This window comes from Caretta caretta, chromosome 12 (assembly GCF_965140235.1).
Source record: "Caretta caretta isolate rCarCar2 chromosome 12, rCarCar1.hap1, whole genome shotgun sequence".
In the NCBI taxonomy this organism is placed as follows: domain Eukaryota; kingdom Metazoa; phylum Chordata; order Testudines; family Cheloniidae; genus Caretta; species Caretta caretta.
Genome location: NC_134217.1, coordinates 37,751,009 through 37,774,085, shown reverse-complemented (window position 1 = coordinate 37,774,085; position 23,077 = coordinate 37,751,009). Strand labels below are relative to the sequence as shown.

Below are 23,077 nucleotides of genomic sequence, written 5' to 3'. Positions count from 1 at the left end.
GAAGTCTGTTTCTCTTCCTATGTCAGGTAAAGTGCCGGGTAGGTTGTTGTTTAATCCATTGCATTTGCTTGTCTCCCAGCTCCGTTTTATCTTCAAGATTTTTCTCTTTGGCAGATGAGTTTAGTGCTAGCTTTACAGCACGTCCCAATAGCATACAGGCAGGAGGGAATCCAATTTGTATGCTGTTGAAATGGATATGTTCCCGCCACAGCAGTACAATCTCAATACAATGCACTCCCCCATTCTTAGCCCTCAAGAATGACTTGCTGAATAGTGTCAGATGCCCTTTAAACGAAACTGTTACTAGCTTTTTATTCAAAATAAGTAGGATTAAATAATCTTTACATTTTAGCAATGGCTCCTACGTGTCCTCTGGAAACTGTGTCTTTGTCTTGGATTGACCTTTTGCAGCTGATCTCATAACACCCACAAGCAAGGGTTAATAATGGAACGACTAATAGAGACCAACAGCATGGCTATAATGCAGAAATCCTGTTAAATCCTTAGATTGGAAGCCTTTTGGGGCAGGGATTGTTTTTTTGTTCTGTTTGTACGGCATCTACCATAATGCAGTCCTGGTCTGTGACCACAACTCCTATGTACTACTGCAATACAAATAATAATAAATGATAATTTTCCATGCCTTCTCATGCCAGTGTTAACATATCATTCTCCCCCCATGGCCTAGAGAGAAATGGGATTGAGCAGATCCTGTGTGCTTGGATGTTCATAGCTGGTTAGTAATGATGCTGAATGGGCTGCAGATAGCGAAGCACATGATTGAGTTTTTGCCCCAGATCCATTTGTTTGCACCTGTGCAATGCAATTCCATCATGATGCATCTAGTACATAGTCCATAACGTGCCATGTTGTCTTGACTGTTTTCTCTCTTCCCAGCTTGCAAGACTTAATCTGGGCCCAGTTAATAAGGTTTGCTTTGCAAACCGGGACACAGTTTCCGGATAGCAACCTCCGTGTGGGCTATAAAATTGTTACTCATTGTGAAATGCCTCCCACGTGCAGCTTTTTCCACCTCAAACATATCTGGACCAACCATGAAAATGGAGTGGAGCAAATCATCACCCTCATCACCACTTACAACATGAGATATAATTGGAATGTCTTCTTTTTTACAAAGTATTTGCCAACGGTAAGCTTGCACGCGCATGGCAGTGTGTGCATGTATGTGTCGGGGTGTGTGGATGGGTGTGCCCGCATGTATGCACTCCTGTTTGTGTCAGGTGTGTGTGTGCACGCCTGTTTGTGCACAGTCACAATTTATAAATTGTTCTGGCTGGAAAAAAAGCAGTGATGTTTGGGCCACATCCCTGGTGGCAATCCATTGACTTTAATGGCGCTCCACCAAGGATGTTTGGCTTTGCAAGCGTACCACTGTACCTCAGGCTGTGATCTTATCAGATCTCATAAATTAAGCAGGACTAGGCCCTCCTGTGCTTCCCAGGATCAGGTCTCCTATTGGCTTTAGTCATGAAAGAACACCCAGGTGAGGGATATGCCACACTTAAAGCAGAATGGCCCTTGTGTTGCAGGTCTTTGTTCTTCATGACCAATTGATGATTTACAGCAAGGAGGTTGAGTTGGATGGCGAAGGAGCTGTTGAGACTTTGACAACGCTCGTCCAGTTCTTGGGCTGGAATGTGCTCGGTGTCATCCAGACCAGTGAAAAGGAAATATTAGGCATAGCCAGAAATTTCACCCAGAAGGACAAGGACGAGTTCTGCCTTGAGATGCATGAGCAGGGCTCTGCAAACGCCACGGCCTTGCACAGCAGCATCATGAAGACAAGGGGGAACGTGACGGTCATTTTTGACTATAGTGGTAACTTTCGCGAGAAGTCGCTTGTGGAAAGTGTCCCTGGAAAGCAAGTGATTTTGTGTTGCTTCTGGTCCAAAGCTCCATTACTCTTTACTGTACCTCACCACTATGATGGCATTATGTCCCTGCACAAGAGAGCTAGGACTATCCCTGGGTTCCTGGAATACTTGCAAACACTAGGTCATCAGGACTCTGGAGAGGAGTCACTTGAGTACATGTTTAGACAACTTTGCTATCACTGTGAAGTCAATAGCTCCCTGCAGCACCAGATCTGCTTTAACTATCTACCCTTCCTGGAAGTACATCTTCCTTTTGAAGAAAAGAACTGCACTCGGGAGCCCATCAATGCATGTGCTACATGCCTTCATAGGTTGGCATCAGATGATGTAATCTACCAGCTGGCCACTTTCTTCAGCAAGTTGCAGCTGGCCATTGATGCCTTTTGCAAAGACAACAAAATTCTCTGTGCCCACATAGGAAACTCTAATGCTTTTAAATCCCAGGTAAATACAGGTTATTGTTTACGGGTGACCTGCAATGGGAAAAGTGTATTGTGTCCTCTTGTTTAGTTTATGTGTAGAGGGAAGACTTAAATGGGGTTGTTTTAAAAACTTTTTATTTTGCTAGGAGTTTTTATTTTCTGGTTTTTGTTTAGAAATATTAGGACTGTCTTCCTTGTTTTTGCTCAGTCGTTCCTTGGATGTGTCAGGGATGTTGACTGGGAACTTTTTCAATTGGCTGGGCACTGGCTGTTTAACAAGGAGAACTTTTCCCTCAAGCATTTCAGTTTAAAAAGGCATTGAACATTGTAGAGCTCTCATACTCTGGATAAAAATCACTTCCCATCTCCTTTAATCAAGTTTCCCTCACCTGGCTGCCTCTAGCGTTATAAACCTACTTGCACTCCAGTTGTCCACAGTCTTCCGGGTAAAGGAGGTTAAACAAGACCTGCATTTCTAAAGTAAAACAGTTTTCAGGCTTTCTTTAAGCAGCATAAAAAAAGTTAAAAAATACGTAAGCCCAGCCCTTCGGATAAGTGCAAGTCTGTTCAGCCATGGCGATCTAAACCAATGTATAAATCAGACTAGCATGCCAGAAGAAAGCCACTCAAATTAGCAGAAGAGGGTGAAACACAGAGTATCCAGACTCTATTAATAGAGCTGGGTGGATTATTTTTTCTCCGCAGAAAAATGTAGACTTTTCAGCAAAAAATCAAAATTAGAATTTTTCAGCCAAAAGTTTAAAAATTTCAGTTTGTAAATGTTGCTGTGATATCTCATGGGGGTTTTAGTTTGGATTTCTCTTTCCTATCTATGGGCTGGGCTCGGCTTGCTGGCTGGACTACATCACCCATGATGCACCATAGTATCCCCTCTTGCTGAGCCATTCCAGTGCATCGTTGGAGCCCCTGGCTGTAATGCAGCCAGTTCCCATGGGGTTCTTTTGGTGACTTTTCCAAATCAAAATTTTTCATTTTTCAGCTGAAACCCAAAAACTTTTCAGTTTTCAGGTGCTCAGTTTTTCAATGAACAGTTAAAATTTTCCATGAAAAGCAGTGGCTTTTGTGAAAATTTTTCTTGTATCAAAAATGAATTTTTTATTGAAAAATGGTTTGGACTAAACATTTTTGACCAGCCTGTACCAATTACCTCATCAAGTATATCTGTTTACAAGGGCAGGACATGGTTCACTGGTAAAAGATCAATCTTTCTATCGGAGTTGGTCAAAGAAAGGGTTGAAGTATGAAAGCCTTTTCTTTGAAACTCCATTAAAAAAAAAGGTGAAATCTCAAGTTTGGAATTATTTTCCAGCCAGATCTTCTTTCTAATCCATCTGCATTTGTGTCCATTGCTGAGATATCATAGCAGCTCACACACTAAACTGATGCTCTAGTTGTTTTTTACCAAAATGCGATTCCCATAAGCCCTGCCCTGTGTTACAGAGGAACAAGATGCATAACTCAGATTGAAGCTTAAAATCCTTCCTTCCTGCCCAGAAGTTGTGGTTCCTGAATATTGCTATTGTTCTGGTCTGTTCTGGCGTGTCTGATCATTGGGGGTTGGACTAGATGACCTCCTGAGGTTCCTTCTGACCCTAATCTTCTATGATTTCCTTCCCCTCTGTACTCCAGTTTGAAGCTTTTGTTCTTTCCAACTACACTCCTCTAATCCTGCCCAGTTGGAACCTTTTTGACATTTTCTCCTGGACTGTCTCAGAAGATGGAGTCCTGACCCTCCAAGCAGTGAATGCTACCAGCTGGTGCCACTCCAGCCAAAGGGAGGTGAGGGGGCAGTGGTATTTTCTACTCCAGACTTGCCAAGGAAAGCCTGTTTGTTTTCCAGCCCGGTGCCACACAGGTCCCTGTGTTGGGTGACAGACTGTCAGACCCTGTATAGGAACCAAGGGCTCTTCAGCTGAGTCAGGTGCTAAACCCCGGCTTTGGGATGCAGGGTGATGACTGCTGAGTCATGCTGGCAGGTGGGTCTAGTTAGCGCCAGCTAAAATAGAAGGGGGGTGCAAGTAGCCTTCTGGGCAAAAAGGGACTCAAGTGCTTGGCTCTGCAGGGACAAGCCAAGGAATGCACGTAATTCCATTTCATCCTGTGTGTTGTGCACTCTGATTATGCATTTGTCAGGTGACCCTTCAGCTCTGTGCCCCATTGTAGCAATGATTCCAATGGCTTAAATTAAACCTTCAGAGAAACAGGCTGCCCCCTGGGTGCCTGGGACTGGTGGGTGGAAACAGGGCTCTGTGCACATCACAGGAGCCCCAGGCTGCCCCGTGGCTGTCTGTTTTTCACACAGGTGCTGAGCTCGTCCTGTCTGCGCAGCTGTCAGCCTGGCCAGAGGAAGAAACCCCATGACTTTCTGCCTCTGAACTGCTGCTACGACTGTGACAAGTGTGAAGCAGGGACTTACAGCAACGGCTCGGGTAATACCAGGTTCCTTGGCATGCAGATCTGACAAAGTACCTCCTTAATTCCTGTGTTTCCAATAGATGAGATTTTTCCCACCTATATTTTTAATGGGCTCTCTATTTTTCTCCTGCCACATTTAAACCATTAATATAAATCCAATAGAATTTTACTTTCTGTAATGCACCTTTTTTGCACTTGTCTCTTAAAATGCTGAACAGAGCAATTAGAGTTAAAGAAGAACAGAGGGGCAGAAAAATTTAAGAGGTGCAGAAAAAGGTGAAAATGGTCTCAGATGTGCCTTGAAATAAGATGAAGAGTTACTGGGGAGAAGAGATATAGGGAGATGGTTCCTGCAAGCAGAAGCTGCAAAGAAGAAGACACTTGCACCAAGGAGAAGTCAGAATATAAGGAGGGTCAAGAACAGCAGCAGAAATAGATGAGCTGGGATGTTTTCCCTCTCAGAGGGTAATTGCTGGTTGGAATTCCCTGTTAAAGAATCACTGGCAGAGTCCACCATGCTTATTCTGGGGAGAAAAGGACAGGTATTGGGACTGCAGTAACATCACAAGGAGTAAAGGTGAGGCGGTGCTTACCCATACAATGCCTCTGCTGATGTGCACTGATGGATACTGGTCACCAGGTTTGGGGGATGGGGAGGAGTCATACCACCAGGTCATAGTGCCATAGGCCTTCTCTTGATGGATAGAGTCATACTTGGGGCCACAATGAAGGATCAAGGTCCCATCACTTGGCTAAAGAGTTTGGTTTGGGCCAGTCCCTGCTGAGATGAGAGCGGGGGCCATCAGTTTGCTTTGACGGCAGGAGACTTTGGGGTGTCAGCCTTTTCAGGCCTGTTTCAGTGTCCCCATCTTTTAGCTAGTACAGAGGGAAACCTTGCTCGGTCATAGAGACTTGTCTTGTCTTTCCAGCCATTCAGAACTGTTGGCCCTGCCCTTTGAGCGAATGGTCAGAAAGGGGAAGCACGTCATGCTGGCCAAAGAGCTGCGTCTACCTGTCCTGGTTGGAACCCATCAGCATATCCCTGGCGAGCTTGGCTGCCCTGGGGATGCTGCTCACCATCTCGGTCCTGGTCGTGTACATCCGGCATGGCGACACACCCATTGTCAAGACTGCTGGTGGGTTCATATTCTACTGCAACATGGCAGGCTTCCTGTGCGCTTTCTCCAGCACCCTCTTGGTCATAGGAGAACCCACTAGCCTGAAATGCAAACTCCAGAAACCAGTGTTTGGGATCAGCTTTGCTCTCTGCCTCTCCAGCGTGCTTGCCAAGACCATCCAGAACCTCTGCTCCTTTGAAAGTCCTGTAGGGAGGCCAAGCAAGCTCCAGATGAGACTCTATCTCATTATCATGGGAGTGGGGCCCTTTATCCAGTGTCTCATCTGCATGCTTTGGGTCTGTCTAGACCCCCCGGATGCCAGGAGAGTTTACCCAGCGGGGGAGCCCCATATACTCCTGGAATGCCACAGAGATGCAGGTCTGGGCTCCTCTTTTGTTAACGGGTACCTGTGTTTCCTCGCTTTCTGTGCCCTGGCGTGTGCTATGAAAAGCCAGTCCCTGCCAGCCAACTTCAACGATGCCCAAGGCATTGCCTACGCCATGATGATTTTCTTCGTCACCTGGCTCGCCGTCACCCCTGTCCTGCACTCCAGCAGAAGGAAGATGGTGAATGTCGTCCTAGGCGTCGTTATCCTGTTATCCGCCTACAGCTCCCTGGCCGCCTTGTTCCTCTACAAATGCTATGTCATCCTCTTCCGGCCAGAGCGCAACACAGTCGAGTGGATCAAGAGGTCCACGTACGAGTACTGCCAGAAGATGGCCGAAAAGGCCAATCTCGCTATCCAGATGGAGAGCAGCATTGCCTCAGTAGATACGTCTGTACACTGAACCAGCCCCTCCTGCTCGCCTTGCAAAGGGACAACGCGGAAAGCGTAATCCACAGGAGGCCGCGAGCTATCTATGGCGTGGTGATGAAAAAGCATTGGATAGATGGTTTATCAGGTGACTTCCCCATTCCTCCTCCCCTAATTGGCTTAGATCACAGATGGGGGTAGTGGAATTCTGCTCCATTCTGCTCCAAGTATAGTCTAGTGATTTAGAGCAGAGCATTAAGAGCTGGGAACTCCTGGGTTCTATTCCCATCTCTGCCACTGACTCACTCTGTGACCAGGATCAAGTCACTTACCCGCCCCATGCCTCAGTTTCCTCCTCTGTAAAATAGGCTTAGTAATACTCAACATGCCCAGGGGTGTAGTGAGGCTTAACTAAAAGTGCAAAGGGGTGTTTAAGTGTTCTGAGATCCTTGGTACAAATTATGACCCAAATTCTTCCCTGGGGTTAAAAAGTGAATTTGCCCCCATATCCCTAGCAGTTACCTATGTCACAAACTCATCAGCAGTCATTTGCGTTCTTCGAGTGCCTTTCCAAGTACTTTCACTCCTCTGACACCGCAGGCTCTCTCTTTTAGGATGAGGTCCACTGTGTCAATCCCCTTGGATCTGGCAGTTATCAAGTAAGTGTTTGACTCTGCATTCAAGGGGACTGCCATCTCCCCCTCTTCTTCTGCACTGCGTGGGAGGGTGGGGAAGGGGAAGGGTAAGAAATCCCTAGTAGTACTCCCTCCTACTCCTGCTGCTTCCCACAGTGGTGAACAGGAAAGGGAACTTTTCCAGGAAAGCGCTCTCTTGTTACAACACTTTGTACTTATAGAGGGTGTTTCATCTGTACTTTGCAAAAGCACTTTGCAAAAGGTAGGAAATCCTGATGGTTGGACTGGGAGTCAGAAGATCTGGGTTCAGTTCCTGTCTCGGCCACAGACTCCCTGTGTGACCTTGAGCGTGTCACTAAATCGCTCTGTGCCCCAGTTTCCCCAGCTGTAAAATGGGGATCAAAAGACTCCCTTTCGCTCATCCGTTATCTGTCTTGTCTATTTAGATTGCAAGCTCTTCAGGGCAGGGGCTGTCTCTTACAGGGTGCGTGCGTGCAGTGTCTGGCACCATGGGGCCCCGATCCCAGGCAGGCCCTCTTGGCACTACCATAATCCCAACATTAGATTATGATGATCCCTATTTTACAGTGATGCGGGTGACCCCGCAGTGGATCTGGGGCAGAGCCAGGGCTAGATTCCAAATCTCCCGACTCCCATTCGGGTACCCTGGGCACTGGGCCACACTTTCTTTCCTTAGAGTTTTGGGGAAACTCCGCTTAGACTGTACTGAGGTTTGGGGTGGGAATGGAGGTGACTCTGTAGGCCTCCAGTGACTGCCAACAGCAATGTCTGAGAGCTAGCCCCATCACCTTTATTTCACCGGTAGCCTTTTCGTCAGTGTCCTGTTGGCGAAACACTTGCTCAGCACAAAGACGTTGGTAAATATTGAACTGCAAAACCAGCGTCCACAGCACTGCCCTGCTGCTGGCCAATGTACTGGCCGAGGGCAGGAGAGTGGAGCTGCTCTTTTAATCCTCTTGTTCTTGCAGCAGTCCTATATTAATTGTTTTGTAGCCCCACCACGTGTCGTCTGAGGGAATTGCATGTCTATGCACTTACGTTCCAGCTTTGGGCAAATGCTGGGACCCCATCGAATGTGCCTCATTTGATTCAGCAGTGACAACACTGCATTAAATGGGCCAACTATACATCTGGCACCCTGCCACTGGTTTCATTCGGAGTTATCGTAGGGGTGAATTTGGCCCAGCATCTGGTAAAGAGAGAGGCTTTGGGACCCTTATATACTAAATTGACCATAAGCCTACCTTCAGCCAGTGAGGCTGAGTGAGTCTAACTGAAAACCAAGGGAGGTTTCAAGGGGAAGAACCTTGACAGGCAGATGTGGTCTCAAGCTCTCTAGATTGTAAATGTTTCATATTTAAGAGTCTCGTGGAGGATGTGTTAATATGGTAAATGCTGTTGCTTCATGGAATAGATCAATAAAGGCAGAGTATACTGGAACAAGTCTGAATCAGTGAGTTTATTCCTGATCCTTCACTTTCTCATGGTAACACTCTGCATTTCTCTCTTTCTTTGTCTGGCCTTCTCTCTGCATTACTGTCCTGTTTCCCTGTTCTTTAAGCTTCACTTCCACTACTGTCGCTTGCCTCTCCGCTCATGCTTCGATACACAGAGAGCAGAATATGTACCCTCCTTCAGAACTGACCTGAGTCTTAGATTAATAAAAACAAAGAAGAACAAAAGTAAGTCTCCAGGAGAGAAGTACAGTGTGTGTCCCACCTCTGTAACAAGCTGCTGCAGCTGAGAGAACAAATTGGCTGCTGTCTCTGCAGACTGGCAGACGTCTTAAAGAGGCAACCGTCCCATTCTCAAGCTGAATAACCCATATTCTTCTCATCCCCAACTTCCTCTGACATCCCCTACTAGCTCTAATAGTCATATTCCAGCAGCCTTCAACATTCCTTCCTACAGAGAGGAATCATAAACATAAACCCCCTAGCTGTGAAGTAACTGAATGGTTAAAGCCAGAGAACAGACTGTTTAGAGAGGAGATATTCTTCTCCTCTACTTTACAAGCAAATGCAAGATTCTAAGGAAGGGGCAAGGCAGATACAGATTTTACATTTGCCTTTTTACTAAACCCATTTCCTTTAAAATAAATTAAATTTAAAAAAAAACCCCACCCCACCCTGTTAAGATCCTTACAATAGCAGTCTGCTGCTGCATTGTTGGTCTGTCCCAGGCACCTAGTGCCAGGGGGTCGTGTTGGTTGCATGCCTGTTTAACTGTGCAAGTTGCACTGCCCCTGTTTGCTTCCCTGCCCAGCCCAAAGATCCGATTGTCCTTGAGTTGGTCGTTCCAGCTCTCAGCCTCCCGTCCCCAAGCCTGCACTCACAGAAGAGGGAAGTCTCCGCCGTGTTCTCAGTTACCCCAGGTACATGCTGAATGAAGCAGTTTTTCTGTTGTGTAACACCAGTGGCCAGTGCTGGTAACCATGGATGCTGTTATCTACACATACAGCCAGCAAGAGGCGAAGGGCTTTGGAAGGAAGCTCGGCAGACGTCTGCTGGAGCTCAGAAAAAATGTCTCGCTTTTTAGCGGGCTACTGTTTGCTCTCTGCCTGGCTGCTTTACCCTCTTTGCTGCTCTGCCCAAACGGAGAGCAGCACCAACCCCACCAGGGAACTGTGGCCCCAGCCAGTTCCTTGACACAGAGGCATTTCAGTGCAGCCCGTGTGGGGAGCACCTGGTGAAAAGCCCCGCAGGTGAGTGGGAGCTGGCTATGCCGAATGCTTGAAAACTGATTGATTTAAGGGTGGCCCTGAGCCAAACAGCCCAGAACTTGGGAGCTGAATTTTGCAGCTGGCCCACAGCTCTGTAATGGGCCAAACCAAAACTCCAGCTCTGACCTGTCGGAGTGGGGAGGGTGTTTTGAAACCTAGATCCAAATGTAGTGACTTGCTTTAAAAAGCACCTGCCCAGTGGAAAGCCTGTCTGCGTCCCTGGCTATGCGTTTCTGCCACGTGTTAGTGCAAGAGCTTCAATCGCAGAGGAAATGAAGCCAGCCCAACCCAGTGCTCCTTAGTCTCTTCTGGCTAATGCTGGTCAGTCTGCATTGACTCTGCCAGCTGGAGGCTGCATGCTGGAGTGGCGTGAAGTCATTAGCAGAGTTCCCCACAGCTCCAGTGACTCACCAGACTTGCTCTGGGCCCGTGTGGCCTACCACAGTGAAGACCTGAGCAGGGTCAGGCTCCAATTTTGGATGCGTTAGAGAACTCTAGGTGCTCCCAGAGCTGATCGCGCGGTAACTTGGCAACCCCAGCTCCCGCCTTCCGCAGCTGCTGACGCTCCTCTGTCTTCCAGGCCTGCGATGCGTCCGTGCTGACGGCCGGACCGTGAGGGGCCAGGCGTCGGCGTGCGGTGCTTGTGTAGGTGCAAATCGGGATTCTAACCGGCCCTTCTCCCTGTCTCGGCATGCCTGCGCGGCAGTCAGAGAGGTGCAGTACATGTAGACGCCATACCGGAGCTAACTTGGCTCTAGCTAGCTCCAGTAACAATCGCCCTGGCAGCCCGGGTCGGTACTCCACTGGCTACCCTCTGCTGCTGCATCTCCGCTGCTGTTATTCGATCTAGCTAGACCAGAGGTGGGGTGGCCCGCGGCACCCTCCTGCCCGGCCCTTGAGCTCCCGGCGGGGGAGGCTCGCCCCTGGCCCCTCCCCTGCTGTCCCCCAGCCCTGCAGCCTCAGTTTGCTGGGCCGCCAGCGCTCTGGGTGGCGGGGGTGCAAGGTCCAGCCGGGCGGCGCAGCTGCCAGTCCTGGTGCTCTGAGCGGCCTGGTAAGGGGGCGAGGAGCGGGGGGACGGGTTGGATAAGGCGCAGGGGGTTCCAGGGGGCAGTCGGGGCAGGGGGCAGTTGAATGGGGTGGAGGTTTCAGGGGGGTAAACGGGGGGGGTTGGATAGGTGTGGGAGTCCCGGGGGGCCTGTCAGGGGGTGGGGGTGCAGTCAGGGGACAGGGAGCAGGCGGGGTTGGGTAGGGGGTGGGGTATCGGGGAGCCGGTCAGGGGTACGGATAGGGGTCAGAGGTATAGGGGGGGTTGGATAGGTATGGGAGACCCGGGGGGCCTGTCAGGGGGTTGGGGTGTGGATAGGGGTCGGGGCAGTCAGGGGACAGGGAGCAGGGGGGATTGGATAGGGGGTGGGGTCCCAGGGAGGCAGTTAGGGGTGGGGGAGTCCTGGGAGGGGGCAATCGGGACAAGGAGCAGGGGGGGTTGGATAGGTCAGGGGTTCTGAGGGGGGCAGTTGGGGCGGGGGCCAGGCTGTTTGCGGAGGCACAGACTTTCCTACGCGGTCCCCCATACAGTTTTGGAACCCCGATATGGCTCTCAGGCCAAAAAGTTTGCCCACCCCTGAGCTAGACCAAAGCTAGCTTGTGCATGTTACCGACATGTCACAGCTCTGACTGCCAGGTAGACAGACCCTCAGTGTTACCAAGAACCTTCTGCAGCCAGAACATCCTCTTCCATGCAGAGTTCCCGGCAGCCCACCTCACTCTGGGAGGCCACCTTCCTTGATGGCAGTTTTCTGGCTTGTAATGTAAGTAATGTTGCTGCTACCCTCTTCGGCTGTTTCCTCTCCCTTTCATAGAATCATAGAATATCAGGGTTGGAAGGGACTTCAGGAGATCATCCAGTCCAACCCCCTGCTCAAATCCCCAACTAAATCATCCCAGCCAGGGCTTTGTCAAGCCTGACCTTAAAAACTTCTAAGGAAGGAGATTCCACCACCTTCCCTAGGTAACGCATTCCAGTGATTCATCACCCTCCTAGTGAAAAAGTTTTTCCTAATATCCAACCTAAACCTACCCCGCTGCAACTTGAGACCATTACTCCTCGTTCTGTCATCTGCTACCACTGAGAACAGTCTAGATCCATCCTCTTTGGAACCCCCCTTTCAGGTAGTTGAAAGCAGCTATCAAATCCCCTCATTCTTCTCTTCTGCAGACTAAACAATCCCAGTTCCCTCAGCCTCTCCTCATACGTCATGTGTTCCAGTCCCCGAATCATTTTTGTTGCCCTCCGCTGGACGTTTTCCAATTTTTCCACATCCTTCTTGTAGTGTGGGGCCCAAAACTGGACACAGTACTCCAGATGAGGCCTCACCAATGTCGAATAGAGGGGAACGATCACGTCCCTCTATCTGCTGGCAATGCCCCACTTATACATCCCAAAATGCCATTGGCCTTCTTGGCAACAAGGGCACACTGTTGACTCATATCCAGCTTCTCGTCCCCTGTAATCCCTAGGTCCTTTTCTACAGAACTGCTGCCTAGCCATTCGGTCCCCAGCCTGTAGCGGTGCATGGGATTCTTCCGTCCTAAGTGCAGGACTCTGCACTTGTCCTTGTTGAACCTCATCAGATTTCTTTTGGCCCAAATTTTTAAAGATGGGCACTACATTAGCCTTTTTCCAGTCGTCCAGGACCTCCCCCGATGGCCATGAGTTTTCAAAGATAATGGCCAATGGCTCTGCAATCACATCCTTTAGAGAGGAAGGATGGCCTACTGGTTAGGGAGCTAGCGTGGGACTCAGGAGACCTGGGCTTCAGTTCCCTGCTTTGCCACAGACTTTCTGTGTGACTTTGGGCAAATCACTTAGTTGCTCTGTGCCTCATTTTGCCCCCTGTAAAATGGGAATATCAGCCCTGCCCCACAGTGTGTTAGGAGGGTAAATGTTGTGAGGCACTCAGATACTCCAGTGCAGGGCTGTATAAGCTCCTGAGATAGTGTTTGTAGCTAGGGTTCTTTGTCCAAGCGCGCTCTTTTGCATGTAGGAAGTCTGTGCACAGAGGGGACAGGCTGGGATTGAAGGGATCCAAGATGGAGGTGCTCAGACGGGCAGGTGCATTCTGCTTTCTCCCACGGAGATTTTTTTTGGTCTGTCTTTCTTTGAGCATATTGGAAAACATAATCCCAACTAGAAAAGGAGTACTTGTGGCACCTTAGAGACTAACCAATTTATTTGAGCATGAGCTTTCATGAGCTACAGCTCACTTCATCGGATGAAGTGAGCTGTAGCTCACGAAAGCTCATGCTCAAATAAATTGGTTAGTCTCTAAGGTGCCACAAGTACTCCTTTTCTTTTTGCGAATACAGACTAACACGGCTGTTACTCATAATCCCAACTATACATTTAAAATGATGGGGTCTAAATGAGCTGTTACCACTCACGAAAGAGATCTTGGAGTCATTGTGGATAGTTCTCTGAAAACGTCCACTCAGTGTGCCCGCACTAGGGATTGTACTGCGATAACTCACACGTCGTTCTCTTGCTACGACCCTGCCTTATTTGCACTCTCCCTAGAACTCTTGCAACCTGACTGCCTGCGAGCTCCTAACCAACATGGTTGTTCTGAACACCTTCTCCTTGGAAACCCGGGCCTACGACCTGTATGCAAAGGCTGAGTGAGTCCTACTGTGCCTGCAGAACTGGGTGACAAGCTGTTACTGATTATCACTGTTCATATCTATCTATCGATCTTTCTTTCTAATGGACAAATAGGATTTGATTTTCTTTTCAGAAGCCAGAACCTTCCGAAGCTATTTTATAGCAAGACAGGGCTGCCTCCACTTTCCTTTGGAAAGAACTTCAAGGTAAATCACGGCTGATGCACAGACAGACACATACAGAGCTATGTGTATGAATTAAAAGATGAGAAATAATACATATGTTCTTTATTAATTAACCCCAGTCCCATTCCTGCCCTCTCTCAGAACCTGCCTGTCTTCACTTTCAACCTCAACTGCTGTGGTTGGGGTATTGTACCCTTTCCTGGTCTTGTTTGGTGTCCACACAGGGTCCTGGACAGCTCAAGTTGCCTCTCTTTGTAGGAGACTCTGCTCCTCTAAACTTATCTTACTGAACAAGCTGAACTGGGAGCTCAGAACAGGCTCCTTGTTAAACCTTCCCTTAGCTAAAACAAAGGGTGCTCTAAATGAAATCTGCTTGCACTTGGGCATGGAAAAACCTTAGACTTGCCAAGCTCTTCTGCAAAGTTTTGTACTTGATGATTGTACTTTGTCTTCCCTACCCTGACCAGATCAATTTTAAGCTTGTAAAGTACGATGCCCAAGGAAACTTCTTAGGCTGGGAGGACGTGACAGGTGGCACTTTGCAGGTGAGTTAATTTTGTTTTCTCCTTGCTGTGACGTGAAACCAGTGCTGGGATTCAGTTGCTAGAACTAGGGGCCGAAATTTAGTCTGATCCACCAACATTATCGGAACTGTGGCCCCCTTTTGAACCACTGGGTCTCCGCAACCATGTAATAATTCCTACATGATATCTTGCTCGCCACCTTAATTCAAATTGGCTGGGGCATGAGCATGGACACAGTGAGAGCAAGGTGGCTGAAGAATCATAAACAAAAGGGGATAATAAAAATCAGCATATCAAGTTGAGGGGAGGAGTTCCAGGGTTATCCCAAGGGCTAGTGTTAGAGGTCTTCTTATTCAACAGCTTCATTAAAGACCTGGAAGGGAGGGTTACCAGCACAATGTTGAAAACTGCAGGTCAAATTAAATTAGGAGGAGCTACAATCAGGACAGAGATGTAAAAAGGGGCCTGGAGAGGTTAGGAGCATGGTACAGATATTTAATGGGAGGGACAAACCCAGAAAGCAGGGGTGACAGTGGGCAGTAAATTAGACAGGAATTCCCAATGGGATAGGGGCGAGGGCCAGCAGAGCTTTAGGGGGCTGCATGGGCAGGGGCTGCACACCACAGACCGGACGGGGAACGGGCTGTCTTCATACAGCCCTGTGGAGATAATTACCAGTTACTGATGATAAATTGGAGAACCAACAAAAATAATCCAGGAGCTGGAAAGTCTAACTGCTGAGTGCAGATCACAAGTACAAAGTACGTCCAGCCTGGCGAAGGGACATGTAAGTGCAAACGTGTGAAGGGTGTCACACTAAAGGGGGGTTAGTTAGTTTGGGACAGTGGAATTTAACTAGAAGAGAATTGAAGTTGCACTAGAGAGGAAGGATAGTCGGGTGGGTGGGGCATTAACCTAGGACTTGGGAGACCTGGGTTCAGGTCTCTCTGTCATAGACTGCCGGTGCGATCTTCTCTCTGTCTCAGTTCCCCACCTGTGAAATGGGGAATTGCAGCCCTGCCCTGCCTCCCAAGGAGGAGTGGTGGGGATAAATTCAGTGAAAGGATTGTGAGATGCCTGGGTACTACAGGAATCGGAGCTCTGTAAGATAGCTATCTAAGGGGTAATGGGCTGAAAGTGGGAGCTGACTATCTGAGAGCAGTCCTTGTGGCAGTCTCACAAGGGAAGTGGTGGAAGTGCTGTTGCCTGGGACCTTTAAACCTACAATGGGATAAAGCAGTAGACAATTGACAGCAGGGAACAATCCTGCATTGGCCGGAAGATGTGGGGAAGGCTCCAGCTCTAACTGATACAGCTGTTTGATCACTCTACATACCACCTCTTAACGTTCCTGGGACCATGTTGGGTGTCCGCACCAAGTGGATAATAGAGGCCAGAGCGAGGGGAGAAAGTGAACCCCCAACTGAAACATGTGTCACATACCCACCTTCCCCTCTTTCTGCTTCTGAGAGGCTCCATCCCCACCACTGATCACCCTATGGCATGCAGGATCTGGCTCAGGGTGTAGTCTGAGGCTGTCTCCTCAGCCTACTGACAGCACTGGTCTCATAGCAACGGCCCCAGGAGCGCAGAGGTGTCCCAGGAAGCAGGGTTGGGAATCTCTGGTGCACGTCACCACCGCCTGGTCTCAGTGCCTTTTCTTGTCCCTCTGCTAGCTCTGTGCAGACCGTCAGAGTGCACTCGATGCTGCCTACTCCTTTGGGACATCCTACGAACAGTCTGTAAGTTACATTTGCGTCTTCCTGCCATCCCCGCCCTGCCTCCCGTGTTCTGAACTAGCACTAAATGAGGGGCTAGGCTGGTTGTCTGCAGCAGTAATTGCATGGAGGCGTTGCAATGAAACTCCATGATAAGTCACTGGGTTCCCAGATCCAGAGCTCGTGATTTATTTTCCTCCCTTGCGCCCAAGACTCTTCTGCCCCCTGGGGTTAATGAATTTTGAAATAATGCTCAATCTTTTCATGGTCTTTACAGTCAGATACTGCTGTTTAATACGTCTGTGTCTGTATGCCAGCACTGGGGATCTGGGAATCTAGTCTCTGCCCTGACACAGATGTCCTCTGGGTCCTTGGGCGAGTGGCTTATCTGTCTAGCTTTGACATTCCCTGTGTCCCAGGAATCCCCAGGCTGGGAATGAGTCTCGTCAAGCCGAACTGCATAGGAGAGGAGAATTTTGCTCTGAGGGCCAGCCTTTCAATCGAGACCAGAGCGTAATCTAAGGGGCTGAATAGCCCCCAAATCCCAGGCAGTAAATGTTAGTGGAAATCGCAGGGTCTTTTTCTGCTTAAAAACGGAACAAGTCTCTGCGGTGCAGATAAAGCTGCATCTGGGCAAAGGAAGGCTAATTACACAGCATCTTTGTTATAGCATTGTCATGGTTTTATTTTACAGTGCACTGAACAGGTGTCCAACCTGCCGAGACGAGTCCCTGAGCCCGTCTTTTACGAGATGTTCCTGCAATTCTTCAGTGACAAGGGGAACTGGCTGTGGCCGGTCCCTGTAGCGAATCCCCAGCTGCAGCTGAATAGCCCTGGTGAGATTCTCTATTGGCGAGAGCGTTGGTTTCCCTGTCTTGATTTTCTTTTGCTTCTCAACTTTGAACATTTCTCTGTGACTCCTAATATTTCTGTTTAGCTGGGAAGGATCCACTGCTACTCCCAACCACAGCGAGGAGCGGTGCTGGAGCTCATTAGCCGAGTACCTGTTCTGCCAAGAGCTCAGGCAGGACTAATGAATCCTTGTAAGGCAATGGGCCTAGCTCAGACTACCTGGTTTGCTTTGACATTTGCGCTCCATGGGCCCGCTCTTAATGAGCAGGGATCCAGCAAATCTGCAGGAAAAAGACTGAACAGCTGTAGTTTTGCATTATAAAGCACCAGAGAGTGTGCAGCCAATCATGGCGGTCTGTTAGCTGGCCATCTAAAGGCCTCTGTAGTTCAGACAGGTGGTGTGGTATAGTGGTTCATGCACGGGACTCTGAGTCAGCAGATCTAATCGTGGCACTGCCCTGATTCCCTGTGGCTTTGGGCAAGTCACTTAGGCCAAAATGCTCAAAAGCAGCCTCTAATTCTGGGTATCTCCAGTTTTGGGCACCCAACTCGAGACGCCTAGAACCCTGTCTTTTCACTCAAGATGAGAGGAGCTGTTGCTGCTTAACACCTAATTGTCTCAAGATGGGCACCTGAAAGTCACTGATGACCATGTTGGTCTTTTTCCCATTTCTTAGATGAGCAAACAGAGATGGGGGGGCCAAGGTCATTTCCCCACAAGGCTGAATTTGTCAGTGTTTGCAAAGCATCATTTTAAAAAAAACCCTTTGCATGTAAAAGACGATGGTGGAAACCCCCTGCTGGGTGCTCAGCAATTGAATGCTCAGTTCAGGTGATCATCTGCCCATAGGCCTTTGGTGCTACTTGCTGCATGGCTCCTGTGATGAAAAGACATTGTCCTGTGTCCTTATTGTAACCTGCAGGGTACAAAGTGCGTTGGTAGAGCCAGGGAACAGAATGTAACAGCCAGTGTTCAGTGTGTGATCTGTGTTTTACTGGCTAACCACAGGACCCAGCCTTCCCAAACTCAGGGATATTTAGTCACCCATAACGCCAATATTAGCCCCAAGGCTTTGGTGCCCACACCTCCCATTCCTGATTCTGGCTGGGCAACTAACCTTGCACCATGGTAGCTGCATAGAGGTAACTGTGATTATTAGTGAACAGATCACGGAAGGGACACAGTGGTAATGCTGGTATGGAGCTGGGGGGAGTGGGGGCAGTTAATCACAGATTTGGCATGAGGATAGTACAAAGGTCTCCTGGATGCGGAGAGGAGAGAGATTCTCTATTGCCGTGATTCAGCAAAGCCCTCAAGCACAGGATTAAGTTCACTGAGCTAAAAGAAAAGGAGGACTTGTGGCACCTTAGAGACTAACCAATTTATTTGAGCATAAGCTTTCGTGAGCATAAGCTTTCGTGTAGCTCACGAAAGCTTATGCTCAAATAAATTGGTTAGTCTCTAAGGTGCCACAAGTACTCCTTTTCTTCTTGCGAATACAGACTAACACGGCTGTTACTCTGAAACCGTTCACTGAGCTGTTTTCTATACTACAGAGTTAGGTTGACCTAACTCTGTAAGCCAGTGGTCCCTACACTTTTCATGGTTGCGCCCACCCTTACCCTTGTCCATACCGCCCCCCTCCCCCGAGCCGGGGCTAAGAGCTGGGGGTGGGGGGCAGACAGGGCTAAGTGGGCTGAGGCAGGGGCCTGGAATGGAGCCGGGGCTGGGGCTGGTGCCTGGAGCAGAGCCGGGGACAAGGCTGGGTGGTGCTCCCTCCCCGCCCCATGTGGAGGCTGGCCCAGGCCCCACCATATCCCCCCCAAATGTTCCTAGGGGGGCGCGCCCCACCGTTTAGGGATCTCTGCTGTAAGCATCTACACTAAAATATTGATCCCTATCTAACTTGTCTGCTACACCGACTTAAGCGCTATGCCTCTTGCGGAGGTGGAGTTAAGTCAACATAGTTAGGTCGATGCAAATAGTCGTTAGCCATGTGATGAAATGTTCCCTGTTTTCACTGACCATGCTGATGGCAAGTTAATTCTGGGCTGCTTCCACCACATGGCCAAGTCTTGTGCAGCTGATCCATCGTACCCGTTCCCCTGTTCAAGCTCTTGCTCTGGCATCCCCATAGGCTTGTGTCTGGCCCAAGCGCACAGGCTATTGGCCCTCGCTTTTGTGCCTTGGCCCGGTGACCTTACATTTCATTCTCATGCACAGATGACGTCACGTTGGTTGTTGTGTGGATTATTCCCTGTCAGATCCTATTTCTTTGTGTAATGAGTGATTGAGAGGCAGCAGTATGTTCCAGCCCATTAGCCTTTAGTGTTTTTAAAACGGAGTCATGAATCTTAAGACCTTTATCTGCTTGAAATAGACATAGGAAAGACTTTTTAGACCCACTTTGTGCCCCTGGAATTTGAAACTGGCCTCCATTGTCTGGAAGATCGTCTCCTGCTGGCTAGGACTTTGGCTGTAAAACTGATGCTGCTCAGTGAAAAAGGCCATCCCTGTGTAATTAGTGAAACTTTTCTCTATTCAAATTGAAAACCTTTAAAATGCAATTTATTCTCACAAAAATGTGTGTCCAATTGGGTGCCTAATTTGCATGCACAATTACCATATGCCAATAGCTAGCTGGCCATTTGAACCAATACACAGGTTGCTTATGCAATCCTTGTACTGCCTGCTCCGATCACACCTGATTCTCAAACATTAGGTCCATGCTGGTGTGTTTAGGATTTATCTTCTCAATTTGATCATTTTTTCCAATCGCTATTTTGCAAACAGGAATCTTTTGTGAAGTGATTTTCCTGGAGACGCTCAGAGGACTGAGCATGGGTGGAGGATAGCAAAGGCAGGGGAAGGCGGTGCCTCCCCAAACAGCCTGGCGTAGCCCTGCCCACGCTCCGCCACAAAGCCCACTCCTGTCTAATTCCAGTTCCCTTCCCGCTATTCTGTGGCCGAGAGGCTGGGGCAGGCAGGCTGGGGCCAATGTGCGCAAGGCCCAGGGCTGGGTGTGCGGGGGCTTGGGCTGCTCTAGCTGCGCTACCCGCCTGCCCGGCACTCTGGGGCCGGCGGCGTGCAGGGGGGCCAGCGGTGGTGTGGGGGACTGCGCTCTGGGCGAGGGTGGGGCAGGAGGGAAGGGGTGGGCCTCGGGCAGAGGGGGAGGTGTCGAGGGCTAGCCTCCCCCAGTGGCACGTTCACCCGCCGCCCATGGAACCGAGAGTCAAAAGACCTAGTTTGTAATCCTGGTTCTGATACTGACTTGGTTGGTCCAATGAAAGGTATTACCTCACCCATCTTGTCTCTCTACTATCATGGAACCGACACCGTTACACCTACACTGCAGACTGACTTGTGGGGACTTGCCCAAGTCCCTCGGGTCTGGATTTTCAGACCCATCGTTGTGCACAAATGGGGGCATACTTATCAGTTCCAGTCTTTAGAGTCACTTGCATGCACAATTAGCATATTTGCTCTTGCAGATTTTGGTAAATGTGCACACAATTTAGGCACACAAATGTGTGTGCATTTTTTATTCTGTTTTTGTGCCTGGAGGAGTCTGAAACTCTCTTGCCCTTAATACCTCTGAAGCACAGACTGCCCATCTGTAAATGGGGGATGATGCTATGTATACCTGCCTTCTAGTGAGGCTATCTGGCATAGTTATAACAACATTTGTAAGGAGCTAAGTGAGTGCAAAGTAACATTAAGGCCAGCTAGTGGTAGGGGTGGGGGATCCTACTCTTTGCTCAAGCAAATGCAATGCATTTTGGGTTCCACTTGTCAAAATGGTGGGGTTTGTTTGGTTTGTTTTTGCAAATGCAGAAATTCTCACACCAAATGTGACCTTTTGTGCTGAAGTTTGTGAACATGAAAACAGACACATTTCATTTTAAAAAACAATGTTATATATTGTCCACCTCTTATATCTGGTAAGGAACCTAAGTTGGTTACCAGCTTCCTCACTAGATTTATGTTGGTTTGGATTTGTCCTTATGAAGTTCTGCAAAAAGAACCAAAGCAAATTCAGTCCTGCAAACTCTTAAGCATGTTTAGAATTTTACTCCAGAGAGTCTACATTGACTCCTATGGGATTGCTCTAGGGGCTATGCAGGCATGCAAAGTGCCTGAAGAATGAGCCTGAAAGCCACAGATCAGGAAAACTAATTCCATGTTGGAGGGAGAGAGAATTTATTGCTATCAAAAAGCAGGACATTGTGCCATTCTCATTTCAGTCTGAGGGCTAGACTGGAATTCTGCTGCTACTGGGACTCAGGAGACATGCATTCTATTCCTGGCTCTGGTGCTGGCCTCCTAGGTGACCTTGGGGAAGTCTCTTCTCTTCTCTGTGCCTCAATTTCCCCATCTGTAAAATGGGGGTAATGACACTGACCTCCTTTGTAAAGCACTTTGACATCGACTGATGAAAAGCCCTAGCTGAGAGCTAGGTAGTCTTATTACCAGTGAACAGGCTGATGGGCGGGATGTGATAGGGCTGGTTATAAGGGTGTGTAAGTTGTCTTGGAGCAGATGTGTGTTCTCATCCCTGGTTCTTCATATGTGGGGTGTGCAGCTAGCTGGCATTTATGGTGTCTCTGCAAATAGGTAGCTCAGTGCTCATTACATTTGCAGCCCTTCTCTGAGATTGCATCTTGGTTGAATGCCCTGGCTACCAGAAATGGTGCGTCTGTGTATGCAGCTAACCCTCCTCTCTGCATGTTTCTTTCAGCTTCCCTGAGGTCTCAGAGGCTAAGAAGATTCTTTCTAGTTGATGGGCTCTCGGGCAGGCAAGGGAACCTATCCATTCAACCAGCATCTGTCACGTTGGCAGCAGAGCTGCTCCTAAGGTAAAGGGCATGGGCAGGCCACTGGGGCAGTCACCGGCTCAGCCTCTTTGACGGCCATCGATTTTTGTTCCCCCACATTTGTCACAAAGAAGGGATGTTACAGGAGTTTCTCCAGGAAAATTAGGTGAAGCGTGGCTGGCTCTGTAGGAGGGCAAGCCCCGGAGCACACAGAATTGAAAGACTGATCGTGGTAGGTGGTTCAATAACCTTTCTTCTCTGGCATCAGGAAGAGATTGAACCCTGCAGTGTGTCAGGATCCCGCGGGTTAAAATATAAGGACTGGCCCTTTAATTAGAATGCTGGGACTTGTAGCTCCACCCCCTAGGGGGGAGTCCACAGCTAGTGGGCAGAGAGAGAGACACAGCTAGGTGGAGCCAGAGAGCCCCGAGGTAAGGGGCGAGGACCTGCCCTACCATATATGACCCACTTACTAGGTAATGACCAATAAAAGCATCTTTGTGGAATGTGTGTCCAGGCCTTGGTCTGCTCCCATGCAATGTGATTAGTGCCCCCAGCCAAGCAGTGAGTGAGATCCACCAGCCAGTAGGCTCCCAGGACACAGTCCCAGCATGCTCTGTGGCAGTCTCAGCAAGCTTTGCTTCTACCTAACCTGGGGATTTTGCACAGCCCCGTGCCTGGTGCCCACAAGCTACCAGACCAGCTACCTGCATTTTGAACCCACACAGGGCTAGCAACCCTGGCGTTAATGTAGTGCCCAGGAGTGCTGGCAGAACACAGCTGAGCTATTTGTATGGGTAACCTCATCGCCTATACAGACAGCTCTGCAGCAACGCCCGCCGACCGCCCCATCGGCGAGACCAAAGCCTGGGTTCCCAGGCAGCCTGGTTTGCCCAGAGGAGATGGTGTTTATAACCAGCCATCCCCTCTCTAGCGTATTCCTTGCCACTTACAGCTAGCACCTCCTTTATCACCTTCCCCAAGGAGATCATGATCTATACGTCTCCCCTCGTGCTGAGACTTGCCATCTTCTATGCAAGAAGAATTCTAATCTCCCCATCCTGCTCTGCACAATTAACTCAACTCCCTCCACTCATTTCCTACAGAGGTTTCATTAAAATTCATTGTTCGTCTCTCCAATTATTTGCTCTGTCCCCCAGATAACCCCTCTCTGTTTTTTCCCTCTTACGCTGGCTTGTGCAGTGTTGACTTGCCAACCAGTAGCCCAGGAGACCAGTCTGCTTTCCTGTTGACAGTGAAGTATGCGAAGCAAGATAGCACTGCAACAGCGCAGGCAAGTTTGTGGCACCCCAGGATTCCCT

At 49.0% G+C, this 23,077-nt stretch overlaps 2 protein-coding genes across 2 annotated transcripts in view; both read left to right on the top strand.

Moving 5' to 3' along the window:
* The window catches only part of LOC125620822 (meckelin-like), a 53,138-nt gene that overhangs the window by 13,537 nt on the left and 16,524 nt on the right, over nt 1-23,077 (top strand). Inside the window, 11 exon segments of the mRNA XM_075118450.1 lie at nt 9,746-9,890; nt 9,892-9,985; nt 10,584-10,648; nt 11,746-11,811; nt 13,578-13,678; nt 13,795-13,867; nt 14,314-14,391; nt 16,047-16,112; nt 16,783-16,924; nt 21,680-21,797; nt 22,959-23,049. Coding sequence (XP_074974551.1) covers nt 9,746-9,890; nt 9,892-9,985; nt 10,584-10,648; nt 11,746-11,811; nt 13,578-13,678; nt 13,795-13,867; nt 14,314-14,391; nt 16,047-16,112; nt 16,783-16,924; nt 21,680-21,797; nt 22,959-23,049 — 1,039 coding nt within the window.
* LOC125620738 (extracellular calcium-sensing receptor-like) lies at nt 913-8,724 on the top strand. The gene is made up of 5 exons (XM_075118455.1): nt 913-1,150; nt 1,551-2,339; nt 3,968-4,117; nt 4,641-4,767; nt 5,683-8,724. Exons 1-5 carry the CDS (start codon nt 1,007-1,009, stop codon nt 6,657-6,659), a joined length of 2,187 nt encoding a protein of 728 aa, XP_074974556.1. The 5' UTR covers nt 913-1,006; the 3' UTR covers nt 6,660-8,724.